The sequence below is a fragment of the Cebus imitator genome, unplaced genomic scaffold (assembly GCF_001604975.1).
Source record: "Cebus imitator isolate Cc_AM_T3 unplaced genomic scaffold, Cebus_imitator-1.0 Scaffold576, whole genome shotgun sequence".
NCBI classification, from domain to species: domain Eukaryota; kingdom Metazoa; phylum Chordata; class Mammalia; order Primates; family Cebidae; genus Cebus; species Cebus imitator.
This window is the reverse complement of record NW_016107891.1, coordinates 1,069,020-1,084,615: the sequence shown is the minus strand read 5'-3', so window position 1 is coordinate 1,084,615 and position 15,596 is coordinate 1,069,020. Positions and strand designations below refer to the sequence as shown.

Below are 15,596 nucleotides of genomic sequence, written 5' to 3'. Positions count from 1 at the left end.
TTTTTTTTTTGAGACAGGGTGTCATTCTGTCACCCGGGCTGGAGTGCAGTGGCACAATCTTGGCTCACTGCAACCTTTGCCTCCCAGGCTTAATCAGTCTTTCTGCCTCAGCCTCCCCAATACCTAGGACTATAGGCAAGCACCACCATGCCCAGCTAATGACTTTTGTGTTTTTTGTAGACATGGGATTGTGCTGTGTTGCCCAGACTGGTCTCAAACTTCTGGGCTCAAGCAATCTGCTTGCCTCAGCCTCACAAAATGCTGAGATTACAGGCATGAGCCGCCATGCCAGCCCTGTCTCATTCCAATAAGGAATTATTAGCTTTTTCTGAGTACCACTGTGTGTAGGTGTCTTGCTCAGGTGAACTCATATCAGTCTGCTAGGTATGGCTAATGCTCTATGCAGAGGGGAGGGCCAGGCTAAGGTGACTAACTCACCTACGGTGCCTCAGCCTCCAGTGGCTTCACACTCAGGTTCCAGCCCAGAACCAGGTCTCCAGGGGCCACTTAGGGAAGGTTTGTGAGTTGAATGAAGATGTGTCCAGTCCACACAGGAGCGGCATCCCAACTGTGGGTTCGTTTGTGTGATCATGAGGTAGCCCAGGTCCCACAAGGAGCCTCATGAGCCACACAGATCCTGTTATATATAAACCGGCCCAGGGCTCCCCAGAGCCTAGCTCCAGGAAGTGTATTCACACTAGTATTTTTATACTTGGTTAGATTAGAGCTGAGGATGCCTGTACCTTGCTTCCATCCACACCCTCCCACTCTCTGGATGCTAAAGATGTATTCTGGGGCCTGCTTCACCTCCACAGACCAGGATCCAGCTCTGCTGAGGCTCCCCATAAAACCCCAGAAGCTCTGCAGGCATGCAGGGTAGAAGGGCTGCCTATCTGACCCAGAAGGGGCTTTTGCCTTTGGGAGCCTCAGACTGCAGGTACTTCTTTCTGCTCAGGTTGCAGGGAGCATCAGAGCCCCCAAGAGAGCTCAGGACCCAGAGAGAGAACAGCGTCCATTTCATCCTGCCTTCAAACCCCCAGAGTGCTCCCAACCCCAGAGCACTCTTGATGCAGGGAAGGTGAGTCCAGAAATTGGGGCTTAGTACAGGAGGGCTTTTGGCTTCACCCAGGAAAGAATTAAAGAGCAAGTCGGTGGTGTTAGACAGCAACTTTTATTGAAGGAGCCGTGCACAGCAGCAGCAGAGGATACCCTTATGGAGCAGGGATACCCCATAGGCAGTGAGCTGAGTAGCAGCTCAGAGGCAGTTCTGCAATTATATTTATACCCACTTTTAATTATATGCAAATTAAGGGGCAGGTTATTTAGACACTTCTAGAAAAGCAGTAGTAACTTTCAGGTTATTGCCATGGAAAAGGGCACTATTTTCCAGGTGTTACCATGGAATGGCAAACTCACATGGCACTGGTGGATGTGTCTTATGGAGGGGTACTTTTGCCATTTCCCTGTGTCAGCTACTCTACAGTCTGGTCCAGAGTTCGAGCCTTCCCTCAGGAGTCAGGTCCCACCTCCTATCTGAGTCTGGTCACAGCCCTAGCTAGGCAGATGATCCAAATGCCAGCCTAAAGCCCTGCAGTCAGGCCCTCCTGTGTTATGCCTGGGGCACCCAGGAAGAGGATGGGGCACACTAGGAGATGCCATGGTGTGTGGAACCAGTAGTCAGGCCCTCTATGTTGAAGTCCTAATCCCAGTACTTGTGAATATGACCTTATATGGAAATAGTGTCTTTGCAGATGATCAAGTCAAGAGTAAATCGTTAGGGCCAGCCTTAATCCACTATGATCATGATTTTAAAAAGGGGAAATTTGGCTAGGCATGATGGCTCACACCTGTAATCCCAGCACTTTTGGAGGCCAAGGCAGGTGGATCACGAGGTCAGGAGTTCAAGACCAGCCTGACCAACACGGTAAAACCCTATCTCTACTAAAAATACAAAGATTAGCCGGGTGTGGTGGCATACACCTGTAATCCAAGCTACTCAGGAGGCTGAGGCAGGAGAACTGCTTGAACCTGGGAGATGGAGGTTGCAGTGAGCTGAGATCTGGTCTGTGTCAGCAGGGTTATGCTCCTGCTATAAAGCCAAGATTGCGCCACTGTACTCCACCCTGGGCGACAGACTGAGACTTCGTCTCAAAAAAAAAAAAAAAAAAAAAAACCTTGGCGGGGGCAGGATTTAGAAACAAATGCACACAGGGAAAAAGCCATTTAAAGACTGGAGCTTTAGCCGGGCATGGTGGCTCACACCCGTAATTCCAATACTTTAGGAGACCAAGGCAGGTGGATCACTTGATGTCAGGAGTTTGAGACCAGCCTGGCCAACATAGCGAAACACCATCTCTACTAAAAATACAAAAACTAGCCAGGCGTGGTATCAGGCACCTGTAATCCCAGCTACTCCAGAGGCTGAGCCAGGAGAATCGCTTGAACCCAGGAGGTGAGATGGAGATTGTATTGAGCCAAGATTGTGCCACTGCACTCCAGCCTGGGCAGCAAGAGTAAAACTCCGTCTCGAAAACAAAACAAAACAAAACAAAAAAATTGGAGCTTTGCTGTCACAAGCCAAGAAACTAACAGAAGCTGAAGAGAGGCCTGAAACTGATCCTTCATTAGTGCCTTCACAGGGAGCATACCCCTGCTGAGACAGAGCAGAAATGGGACTTGGCCCACTCCCACTGACCACCAGACCTTGCAGCACCACCCTCCAGGTGCCATACTAGCTGACCAGACCTTGCCAACTGTCTGAGAAAAAATAAGATAAGCATCATCCCACCATAAGGGAGTTGAGTCTATCATCTGCTGGTGCACAAAGTCAGGAGAATGACCCTGGTCTTATGATAATACTTACCCCTGACCTCATGATAATACTAAAGTCCCCACCCAGGGAGGGGCTTATTGCCATTTTCTAATCATGCAACTTATGTGTTAGCATGATTCTTTACTGCATCTGATCACCGCCCCCCATATGTGTAATGACACTCACCTAACCCATAAATTATGCATGTCACCCTCCTTAAGGCACCACAATGCATTCCCCTCGGGGAGCCAGCCAAGAATCCTTCCTCCTGCACTGTCTCTCTTCTGCGCAATCTTTTGGGGCATAAGCCTTCATAAAGCCTTGTCTGGGAAACTTTGCTTGGCCTTGTATCAACTTCTGTTTCAAGGGAGCCTAAGAACATGTGATCAGGAACACTGCCAACATCTTTATTTCCAACTTCTGGACTTCGAAGCTGTGAGACAACAAATCTCTGTTGTTCTAAGCTGCCCATTTTGTGGCACTTTGTTACAGCAGCCCTGGGAAACAAATGCAGGCACATTCTGCTCCATCTGCGACTCTCTCCAGACTACAGCTGCTACCCAAGCCCAGACTATGACAGGCTGAGGGACAGAAGCAGGACCCTTCGCAGGCTGCCATCAGTGGTGGATGGTCACTTCCAGCCTTGACTGTCTGGGAGCTCCAGCCTCAGCTCTCAGTTTCCTGGAGCAAGAGGGAGGATGAGGACAAGGAGGAAAGAGGGTGTTGGCCTCCCAGGAACTGTCCCTGATCTTCTACCCTGCTGTCCCTGAAGCAGCCCCTGAACCTCCACCCTGAGCTCAGCCGAGAGCTGTCCCTAAGCCTCCACCCTGCTGTCCCCAGAACAATCATTGAGCCTCCACTGTGCTAGCTCAGAGCTCAGAAAGCCCAGGGCTGGTCAAACCCCACCCCTCACTCCTCCTCTGGCCCCTCCTTCCAGTCATCAATACTTTGCAACAGCCATCAAGCCCCTTTTAATCTCTAGAAAGGAGGAGCAGGAGAACACTGGGACCAGCTCCAGCCTCCATCCAGACAGGACCTCTGATCACTGCTCGGGGCCCCTTCTTAGGAGGTTCAGTCCCAGACGAGGGCTCCAGAGACTTCAGTCCATTTTCCCAAATGGACATGATGCATCAGGGACCTAGAGTGTCCAGGACCGAGGCTTGTTGAAGACAGGAGGTAGCAACATGCCCCGGAGGTCCTCATGCAGCCTGGGCCTCTGGCAGTGACCAGCCAGCATCCAGGCACCTCCTTGCTGGGTCTCCAGGCCCTGATGCTCACAGGAAAGGCCACGGGCCAGGGTTGGGATGGACCCAGAGTTCTGCATGTTTCTAGGGAAGGTTGAGGGGTGGCATCCCCCGTAGCAGTCCAAGACACCACAGTAGTCACTGCTGCTGCTGCTGCCCTCTGAGTTTGGGGGAGCTGGCCTGGTGGGGGACATGGGGGTCCAGTCCTCCTGTGGCAGATAGGCAAGTGTCTGTGCCCTCCACTCCGTACACCCTGCTGGCAGCACATCCTCTGAGCTCAGAGTCCCCAGGATGCTGGTCCCAGTGTTCTCCTGCTCCTCCTCCAGGCACACAGATTTCCAGGGATACACTGGGCCACAGGTGAGCAGTGCAATGGCCTCCTGGACGCAGGGTTCCAAGGCTCCTCGTGAGGTGCCAGCACAGTCTTGGTTCAGCAGCACGCCGGTCCTGTGGGCCCCCATCCAAGTCTGGAACAGAGTGCGGGAGGAGGGAAGGGGTCAAGCAGCATGTTGAGAACTCATCCTGGGAGCAGCTGCCTCCTTTCTGGCAAGCCCAGCCTCCCTCCTCCTCCAGGAAGCCCTCCTGAAGTCCACACCCAGAGGCCAAGCAGCACCTGTGTCTTGAACATTCTGTCTTTGCTCATGTGCCAGCCCAGCCTCAACATGGGACCCTGAGTCCCTTCAGGCCCTCATGACTCCCCCAGCACAGGGCCTGGTGCTCACAACAGCCTGAACCAAGGTACAGATGGTGATATCTGCCCAGGATAGAGCCAACCCTGACAGCATGTGCCTCAGGGCCTTTCAGCAGCTACTGAGACTGGGCACTCCTACCTGAAACACACACACACAGGAGTCACTGTCAGGACTGGTGACTTTCAAAGCACTTGGCTAAGACCAGCAGAACTGGATCCTTCTGTGGGGCCACAGGAGGCCTCCAACATCCAAAAAGAAGCTGTTCCCTTGGTGGGACCAGGAGCCTCCAGCCCATGCACCACACACACCACACCCTCCATCATTGCACTACTCTCTGGAGACCAACCTATGGCACCAGATCCCCGCCCGAGGGTCTAAATAAACCCTGGCAGGTGCCCTGGTTCTCTAGGGAAGGGCTGGTGCCTGCAACAGGATGACAGTCCAGGTGACCATCACAATCTGTGCCCTGCTCAGCCTTGTCCTAAGCTGCCCAGGTTCTTGACAGTCACACCTACCACCTTAGGGAAAAAGACGGGTACTGTGAAAAGAGCCAGGTGCCAGTTCATGGTTCAAATTCTATTTTTGGACAAAAATCTTGAAAACTAGCCTCCTTATTGAGAGGGAAAAAGATTTTTCTGCACAGTAAGCAGGAACCGTGGTGTGGAGGGGACATCCTTGCCACAAAGGGTCCAGGGATGCCCAAGGGCATCCGGGAGTGAAGATCCTGGAGAAGAGGGGTCAGCTTGGCCCAGACCCCAGGGAGGGGCCCTCACTGCTTCTTGTCCTTTGCCCAAAATGAGGAGTCTGAAGGGAAAAACCAGAGACCACTCACTGGAGCCCTCCCTCTCCCCCTCCTCCCACCCAGGGGCCATGAACCTCCAGCCCAGCAGGGAGGGGAGGGCCTGATGCAACCCCCAAGTTGCTCACTGGTTCCTCGGTTGTGGGAGCCCAACTTGGGGGGAAGGGAGGGACGTGCAGAGCCCACTGCTCAGCTGTGGTGCCAGCATGCAATCCGAGGGGGACCAGGGGACCAGGCAGAGCAGGAGCCCAGAGGCAGTGAGAGCCCCAGTGGCAGTGCATCCACCACAGACCCTTCCCCACAGACATCTTCGCAGAAGGAGGAGGTGAGGCACATGGTGGATGCAGACAGGTATAAACCAGAGGGGACAGAGATAAGTCACGAGACATTTACATTTTTTCCATCAACAATGAGACTGGAGACATGAGAACAGAACGACATCAGCAATGGGAAATAAAGCTAGTTTTTTCCCCATTTGGAACATGGTATAAATCAAAATTCACTTAATATACAAAAAGGGCTCCAAGCACGGACAAGGCTGCCACATTGGCTGCCAACCCTCATGAAAGCCATCATCTTGGGCACGCCAGTTTCTAGTCAAGCCCTGCCCCCCACACCCTGCCGTGTTCTCTGCACAAACCTGGAAGTTCCCATTGTGCATATTGTAGAGGGGCTGGAAGAACGCCGCTGGAGAGGGCACGTTCCGGTAGAAGGTTCTCTTCACCCTGAGGCCAGGAGAGGCCAGTCAGAGGCCTATGGCAACCCAAGTGGCCTGAGGTCACTGCAGAGGCTGAGCCTCTCTTCTATCTCATCACATCTCAACCCACTCTCAGGTCAGGACCCATCTGGGCCTCCTTGCCTAATGGCCACATGGGACTGATTTATGCCGAGGCACACGTCCTTTACAGCGTGAGCTGCAATGGCAGGTTCAGAACAGAGAGTAGACTTCGTCAACTTCCCTGCAAGCCTGTCCCCATTTTCCCCATCTCAGGGGTCATCACTCATATCTCATCCAGCCACATGTCCCCTCTATTTCTCCTCCTAAGACCCTGCAATTCCCTCTACTTTCCTGCCTCCAGCAGGTCTCCCATGTCCCCTTGTCCAGCAATCCATCCTTCAAAAGATAAACTAGGTTGTATCACACAGTTTCACACTTTCCTTTGCTCCAAGGAGAAGCCAAGTGCCCTCCCGCTTGGCCCCACCCAACTGCCCTCTCCCCACACCCTCTTCCTCACATCTGCTGCCTGACACGGCCCCAGTACCCTCTCTTGAAACCTGATATGCAGTGCATGAGGCATGATGGTTTATTTAAGGAGCGCCCTTGTCCAACTTGTTCTCTAATGCATCTGCCAGGGTGAGAACAGTGTCCTGTGCACACCAGATGCCCCAAATGTCCTTTCTTAGAATGTATGAACAGATGAACAAACAGAGCTCCTCCATAGGCAGGAGACCAGGACGTTGGGCTCCTGATCTCCGTGATTCTGGGTTTGGTTGGGACCAAGCTGTCCTTATCTTCAGCCTCTGCCACAGATCCCCCTTCCCTTCTCTCCCCTGACAACTTGAGAACCCTCTTCTGGCCCACAGTGAAGACTTGAAAAGCCCATGCCACTGTTAACCTCGACAGTGGAGAGGGGAAGGGAGGAACCAGACAGAGGTGGCCCTTGATACCCCACCCACCACACACTCACACATGCACATAGAGATACATCTGCACACATACACTAAGACATGTACACCCTTACCCTTTCACACAAGTACACACACACACACATACACATACACACATCAGCTACCTACCTGGGCGACAGCTTGAACAGAAGGTAGATCAGGCCCGTCAGCAGGAGAAAGACAGACACACCAACAAGGATGGTGTCTGGGCGCCCCAAGGGTGGGATCAGAGGGCCTATGGGCAGGAAGGGCCCAGGGTTGTGAGCAGCCTCAGTGCCAGGAGGCTCCCCACAAACCTACATGGCAAAGGTGCACCCTTTAGTGCCCTGGGCCAAAGTGGAAGGTTTGTGATGGGCCTTGGAGGTTTGTGTCACCTGCTGAAGGACCTTGTATGAGCCACACTCCTGGGCCTCACTCTTCCCATCTTCCACATATTGGGTCACAGGTCCATGGGACCTCTCAGCACTGCAGTGCACAAGAGTCAGCCCAGCTCTCATTAAGGACACTGAGGTCACGTCCAGCCTCCACGCAGGAGCACCAGCCCTGGTGTGCAGCCCTGTCGACCTCACTCCTAACAGGAGCCACTGACTAAAAGTTCCAAGGAAGCCCCAGAGTTGGCAGGTGTTTGATTCCTCCCTGTAGACCTCAGACCTTCAGAGGAAGGGGGTCAACTGGGGCATGGCTGCTTCAGGGACGGGCTTCCAGGAGGTCGAAGGGGTGCAGGGGTGAGGTGAACAAGGGAGAAGACACCCAGCCCAGACTCTGGAAGTGCAGGAGCCACAGCAGTGCCCACCTTGTCTCTCGGGAGCCTGGAAGCACACAGGCTGGCTCCACTCGCTCCACTGGCCTGTATAACGCTCTTCCTCTGCCACGTCATCCTCCGTCGTGGCCATCTGGACACGCAGCCTGGCCTCATGGATAAAGCCAGGGTCCAGCTCAAAGGCTTCAAGTATAAGCCAGGTCACCCCAACAATGTGATCCCTATGCTGGGCCCGCTGTGGGGGTGGAGACAGTTAGCAGGTGCTGAAGGTGGGGCTGCAACCTTCAGCCCTCGAGAATACACACGTCTTATATGCTTATATAACACACAGGCATGCTTGCCACCTTCACGTGCACACACACAGAGAAGGCATACTTCCACACTCACACTCACACACAGACACAGCTGCATTTGCCCCAAATACACATATGCACACACAGGCAAACATATCTACGGGGACACTTTCATACTCATCACAGTTGCATGCACACTCATAAGCACATGCGTGTACACATGAGCACATTCACACTCACCACAGTTGCATACACACTCATCCACATAGGCACACTCACATATACAAATGCAAGGCACCGGCACACTTGTATGTACACTTACATATAAACACACAAACATGGGTGCACATACAGGCACACTCACCACTCTTATGTGCACACACTCACAGAGACACAGGCATACTCACCCTAACTCCCATGCACATACACAAAGCATACACGTGCATGTCAGTATATGTGTATGTACACACACACCTAGCTCTAGTTCCTCCCCTCCTCATCACTACAAGTTGACATCTCCCTGTGTAGAGTGGGGATTCTGCCCTGGGCTGCTGTTCCCAGGAGAGAGGACTCCAGAGAAAACCAGCCAAAGTGTTACCTCCCAGGCCTCTTCCTGCTTCTTGAAGGCCAGCTCATAGCTGAGAAGTGTGGTCAGCGGCTCCAAGGCAGGACTGATGATCCAGGTCAGCATGCAGTGGCCAGAGCTGACATTGCTCTGCAAGTCAGAGGGCGGATCTAGCTTAACTGGAACAGAGTGAATCCATGTGAGGCTGAAGATCCATTTGTCTGGGTCTGTCAGTCAGCACACCCAAGACTGGGGATCTGAAAGATTCCCAAGGGGCATGGTCAAGGCCCTCTCCGACCAGACACCTCACTGGGAGACTGGTCCAGTAAAGCCCCAGGCAGGACAGGACAGCAATCACTTCCACCGGCCTCTGCAGCGAGATTAGGTGGTTTCTAAATATTGCTTCCCTTTGCTTCGAAGTCAACATGCTGGGATGACTGAAGAGCATTTCACATGACTTAAATGGCACCCCGTGCCCCAACTAGCAGCCCTCCATCTTTATTTCCTGCCAAAACCCTTCCCCTGCAGCAACCACGTGGGCCCTACCCTCCCAGGGGCCAACACTGCCCCCAGCCCTGGATCTCACTTGGCAGGGACTGAGAACACTCACTGGGCCCACAGGGGTCACAGGCTGCAGGGCCTTGCCCCCAGCCCCCAGGCAGCCAGGATGTTCTTGCCAAGGGGTCCCGCCCCAGGCCTATAGCCACTGCTCACCATGTCTCCGGGGCAGGTACTGTGGGTCCACCAGGCTGACCTGCTCCCTCCCAGACACGCAGTGGTGGAAAGTGATGGTGAAATTGTCAGATGGCAGGATCACCGCCTCAGGGGGCAGCAGTACAGTGCACTCACCGCCCTGCAAGATGCACTTATGTGTGCTGCCAGGCGCCTGGTTGCTGGAAAGGCCATGTATCAGAACCACAGGGCTGCTACACTGTCCTGGTGCAGCTGCTGCAATCCTAGGGACCTCACCCTCATCCCAGCAGAGTGCTCAGTGGGTCCCCACTTGCACTCACACAGTGTCCTGTGAAAGACACTGGGCACCATTACCCAGGTGGGCATGGCCCTCCATCCTCACCTGGTGAAGAGGAGCCAGGGGCTGGAGCCCTGGGCCAGCTCTGGGGCAGACCAGTGGCAATCGATCCTGAGAATGTTGTTGGTGAGGCAGGTGAAGGTTCCAGCCCTTGGCCCTGGAGACAGTGATCGTTGGGAGCCCACAGTAAGTGCTTCAGGGCAGAGAGGGTTGGGTGGATCTGATAGCTGACACCCTCGCAGGGCAGTCACCAGTGAATGATCCCAGAATCTATTCAGGGAAGCACTGGGAGGCCTGGGAAGTGATCAGCTCTGACTCATGGTACACGGGCCAGTTAGACTCACGGAGGTGTCAAGAGGGTGAAGGAAGTGAGACTAAGGTCGATCCAGACATTGAAGGTAGGGAGGTAAAGGTCAGAGACTAGAGACTGAGGTCCAGGCTGACCCATAGAGGACATGACCCAGCACAGTTTGAGCCAAACTTTTCCCTAGGGGCTCGACAGAGGACAACCCAGTCCCCCAAACATGCCCTAGTTCTCCACCTACCTCACACAGACACTAGTGCCCAGCCCTCACCTCGTCCTTCCCCTGGGACGGAGACTCCCGAGCAGACACAGGTGCAGATGCAGATGCAGGCCAGGAGCCAGGTGCCCATGTCTTGCCTCAGGGCCTCACTCTCCAAGGTCCAGCCTGCAAGGGACTGGGCTGAGGGCCCTGTGCAAGCCATCCCTCTCTGGAGGGGTGCTCCCCATGAATTGCTCCCCAGCAGAGCACTGAGTGGGTACCCCACTTGCACTCACACAGTGTCCTGTGAAAGACACTGGGCACCCTGTCCAGTCTATCATTGATGGGCATTTGGGTTGGTTCCAGGTCTTTGGTATTGTAAACAGTGCTGCAATCAACATTCGTGTGCATGTGTCCTTATAGTAGAACGATTTATAATCCTTTGGATATATTCCCATATACACCATGGAATATTACGCAGCCATCAAAAACGATGAGTTCGTGTCCTTTGTAGGGACATGGATGAACCTGGAAACCATCATTCTCAGCAAACTGACACAAGAGCAGAAAATCAAACACCGTATGTTCTCCCTCATAGGTGGGTGTTGAACAATGAGAACACATGGACACAGGGAGGGGAGCATTGCACACTGGGGTCTGTTGGGGGTAAATAAGGGAGGGACAGCAGGGGGTGGGGAGTTGGGGAGAGATAGCATGGGGAGAAATGACAGATATAGGTGAAGGGGAGGAAGGCAGCAAATCACACTGCCATGTGTGTACCTATGCAACAATCTTGCATGTTCTTCACATGTACCCCAAAACCTAAAATGCAAAAAAAAAAAAGACACTGGGCACCATTGCCCAGGCTTTACTAATAAGGAACTGAAGCTCAGAAAAGCCATTTGACCCAGCCAAAGACTCATGGCTGCAGTGTGTAAGATGCACCCTCAAACTTAGATCCTGTACTCTGACTCAGCTAGGTCTCCACGTCTGCCTCAGCCAGCCCATCCCCCCCACCCCACAGGGGAGTCAGGGTTGGGGGAACTGGTCACTCGCATTCACAGGCAAGGAGCTGAGTCCTGAGAAGGGGAGATGACTTACCCAGGGTCACACAGACAACCTCTACACAATTTTTTTTTTAAATGGAGTCTCCCTCTGTTGCCCAGGCTGGAGTGCGGTGGTGCAATCTCGGCTTACTGCAACTTCTGCTTTCCCAGTTCAAGTGATTCTCCTGCCTTGGCCTCCCAGGTAGCTGGGATTACAGGCATCCACCACCACTGCCAGCTAATTTTTTTGTATTTTTAGTAGAGAGGGGGTTTCACCATGTTGGCCAGGCTGGTTTTGAACTCCTGACCTCAAGGGGTCCACCTGCCTCGACCTCCCGAAGTCTTGGGATTACAGGCATGAGCCACCGTCCCCAGCCTCTATGCATTCTCTGTCCTTTTTGTCAACTTAAATAAAGACCCATCCCAGGGTTCTGCCCCAGGAAAGTGGACAAGGATGGCAGTGGGGTATCTGTGCAACTGATGGCGCTTCCTGAACTCTGTCTGTGGCATCCCTGTTCCAAGGTGGCTGCCAAGGAGAGCACCACCAGAAGGGCAAAGCCCCCCATGCTGGAGTGTGAGGCCTGAGCCCCAGGATCCCTGTGGGAGCCAGAGGTTGGCTGGAGATGAGGGGCTGGGTATCAGGAAGTACTTGGGTGTGGGAAGGCTGCTGACGCCCTATCACCCCATTTGCAGCTCCAGATGGTACACTGATAGCCCCTAGGCAGGAAGCAGGGCCAGCCTGGTTATACAAGACTGATTAGTGATAAGGAAGGAGAAAAAAAACAGACATGCATGCAGATTACAGCACGCACACCCTTAAGAAACCTGCACATCCTCAATGAGCAGTAGGCAGTACCCTAACCCCACTCCAAGCCACTCCTGACAGCGTATCCAGGTACCCACAGGACAGTCCCCATTAAGACTGATGATCAGGAAGTCTCACCCTTCCCTAGAATGGAGCGTGCAGCCTGGCACCACTAGCCACAGCATGAAACACCACGGCAAGTTCTCTGCAGTAGTGCCTGTCCGTCCCTTCTTGCAGCAGTTCCTGGAAAGGTGGGAATGGGGAAGACAGTTAGCCAGCTCTTGGGATATGTGAGGGCAGGGTTAGAATGATTACCAGGACCTGAAGGAAGCACAGGCACAACAGCCACACCTGAGAGCTGACCTAGGCCCCAGGAAGGATGACCGCTACACCAGCCGTGGAGAAACACCCATATCTGGGTAGAATCAGGCCAGGCCAGCCATAGGCTAACCCAGAAGCAGATGGCTTGAGATCGAGGAGTGGGATGGCTCCAAGCTCAGCAGGCCTCATTTCTAGACAGGGAAGAGGGATGGTAGGGCAGGATCCACATGTGACACCTGAGAGCTACAAAGCAAGACGAGAGAGTTAAGTACAACGACCGCGACAGCTATCTGAGGGGAAGGTCTCTGCTTTTCCTCTGTACTGAAAACTTACACCTGTACCTGGTGAGCTGAGCAGGGCAGGGTCGCTAACCTCCTACAGGTGAGGAAACTGAAGCTCGGAGACCTGGAACCTGCCCAATACCTGGCTCCTGACACCTCTGTTCTTGGCACATTCCCACCAGCTTCTACAAAAGCCTGTGAGCTTCCTGAGGGCAGTGCCTGTGAGGTAACCCTCAACACACACCCCCACAGAAGGCACCACAATGCTTTATAAATGGGGTGGTTGCAGGCAGAGCTGCCTTCCTCCATCCTTGACCACAGGGCCAGTCAGTCTGGGCAGGTGCACACAGCCCAACCCGCAGGCTCCCTGCTCCTGGATGTCACCAGGGAGGCCTCACCACAGCTCAAACAACACCTGGTCACAGGACGGTTGTGAGAGCAGGAGGGAAACCCAGTATCTGCAACCTGGGATAGAGCTGTCCCTGACACCCCCAGTCCTGCTGGGGAGCCTGGCTAACATCACTGCCCAGCACAGCCTCTCCCACATTGGGTCTATAGACATAGCCTTCAGTCCATGGGTCACTTTTTTATCTCTTCTGAGATCCCCACCTGTTCCATGGCCTCAGTGTCAAGCTCTGGCCCAGATGGCTGCTGAGCCTCATGGCCTGCCTGCCCTGGTTCCCTGGGCCACTGTGAAGCTGTGGGCTGCCCTTTAGCTGGAGCCCTGCCTCAGACCACAGGCTCTGCCACACCCGCAGGAGGGTCTTCGGACAGGCTCAGACCTTCACCCTCCCTGGCCCTCATCCCCTGAGCACTCACCTAACACCAAGCAGAATTTTAGACCAGAGCAGGCAACCATCATAGAGGCTGGCTAGGTAGCCCTGGGCTCCTCTGTGCCTTGAAGCACACTCTCCAAGTTGGCCTTATACAATTACACAGAGCCCATTATATATATATTTTTGAGACGGCGTCTCGCTCTGTCACCCAGGCTGGAGTGCAGTGGCGTGATCTCGGCTGACTGCTACGTCCGCCTCCCGAGTTCAAGTGATCCTCCTGCTTCAGCCTCCCAAGTAGCTTGGATTACAAGCATGTGTCACCACATCTCACTAATTTTTGTATTTTTTTTAGACAGAATCTCACTGTGTCACCAGGTGCCAGGCTGGAGTGCAGTGGCGCGACCTTGGCTCACTGCAACCTCCACCTCCTGGGTTGAAGCAATTCTCCTGCCTCAGCCTCCCGAGTAGCTGGGACTACAGGGGCCTGCCACCACGCCCAGCTAATTTTTTGTTTGTTTGTTTGTTTTTTTAGTAGAGACGGGTTTCACCATGTTGGCCAGGTTGGTCTAGATCTCTTGACCTCGTGATCCATCCGCCTCGGTCTCCCAAAGTGCTGAGATTACAGGCGTGAGCCACCGCACCTGGCCTAATTTTTGTATTTTTAGTAGAGACAACTTTCACCATGTTGGTCAGGCTAGTCTCAAACCTTTGGCCTCAAGTGATCCACCCATTTTGGCCTCTCAAAGTGCTGGGATGAGAGGCATGAGCCAACACACCTGGTCCAATTTTGTCTGTTTTAATGGGGGCGGGAAGCATATCCTGGTTCTTCTGGCCCATTCAGGAGGCTGGCAGCTATTGAGGTGGATAGGATAGAAGTTGCTATTTAAGTGGACACTTGTCCAGCAAGGTCTTCTGTCAGCTTGGGGGAAGAGGAAGAAATGCAGACCCTGGTACCCTAGACGCAGCTGGAGCCCAGGGTCATGGAAGCTGCCACAGAAGATGGGGCTGGACCACATGAGGATTTCCTGTGGCACAATGGGAATCCCCAATGCTGTTGGGCAGAGTGTGTGAGGTGCTGACAGGGGTGGGGATGAGCAAGAGGCAGAAATGGGGGCGGAAAGGCCAGCTGGAGGCAAGTACAGATACAACGGACACCCCACATAGAGGGTGCAGGGAAGACAGGGTGGGAGAGAGATGGCACCAAGATGCATTTTCCAAACTCTTTCAGAGAAGAGGATAAGGAGCAGTGCTGCATCTGTGAGGGAACCCACTGTCCCCTCTGCCAGCTTCCCTCCCCATCACAGGCCTGGTCCTTCATGAGGCCCTCCCCCATTCCACAGTTGGCCTCCCCCACTGGATGGAACCCCTGAGATTAAGCACAGCCACCTCTCGTTGTGCACAGCCCTGAACCGACAGGACCCAAGGGTTGGGCAGCGGCCATGGGCCAGGGCTGGAGTAAAGGTATTGGCACAGATACCTGGAGTCTGCAGTTGAGACAGAAAAATGATGCCCATTCTCTTCCTGCTGTCTTTGTGAAGAGGTACCCATGTGTTGCCTGCTCTGCCCACAGCCTTGCTACCCCACTGCAGTTGAAGGTCATCACTGTGTGATGTCCCTACATGAGGCTTCTTGAGCCAAGACCCTGTCTGATCATGTTGCATCCCCTACACCCATCTCAGCTGTTCGTTAAATGTTTTTCCAACCCCTCCACTCTGGCAGAGGCTGCCCTTGCTTCTGGATGATGTTCATGTTGTGAGTATCCAGAAGCAGGGCTCTGGGATGCTACTTAAAGATGTGCTGTGAGGATACCCACTCTTGGTACTAATCTACCTCATGTAGCTAAGCTCTGGAAAGAGGGTGAGCCCAGAACAGCATAAGTCACAGGAAGAGCAGGGGGCAGGTAGGGCAGAGGCGGATCCCAGCAGGGCCCACATCCTCCAGACTATCTATATCCCAGGAAACTGAGAGGGCTATGCTCTTTCCAAAACAAACCCTCTCCTC

At 53.7% G+C, this 15,596-nt stretch overlaps 1 protein-coding gene across 1 annotated transcript in view; it reads right to left on the bottom strand.

Annotated features, from left to right (window-relative positions):
- Positions 1 to 3,824: 3,824 nt before the first annotated feature.
- The window catches only part of IL9R (interleukin 9 receptor), a 12,409-nt gene continuing 637 nt past the window's right edge, over positions 3,825 to 15,596 (bottom strand). Inside the window, 8 exon segments of the mRNA XM_017516210.2 lie at positions 3,825 to 4,523; positions 6,188 to 6,272; positions 7,345 to 7,450; positions 8,009 to 8,210; positions 8,867 to 9,012; positions 9,548 to 9,726; positions 9,909 to 10,020; positions 10,439 to 10,552. Coding sequence (XP_017371699.2) covers positions 3,951 to 4,523; positions 6,188 to 6,272; positions 7,345 to 7,450; positions 8,009 to 8,210; positions 8,867 to 9,012; positions 9,548 to 9,726; positions 9,909 to 10,020; positions 10,439 to 10,552 — 1,517 coding nt within the window. The 3' untranslated portion in view covers positions 3,825 to 3,950.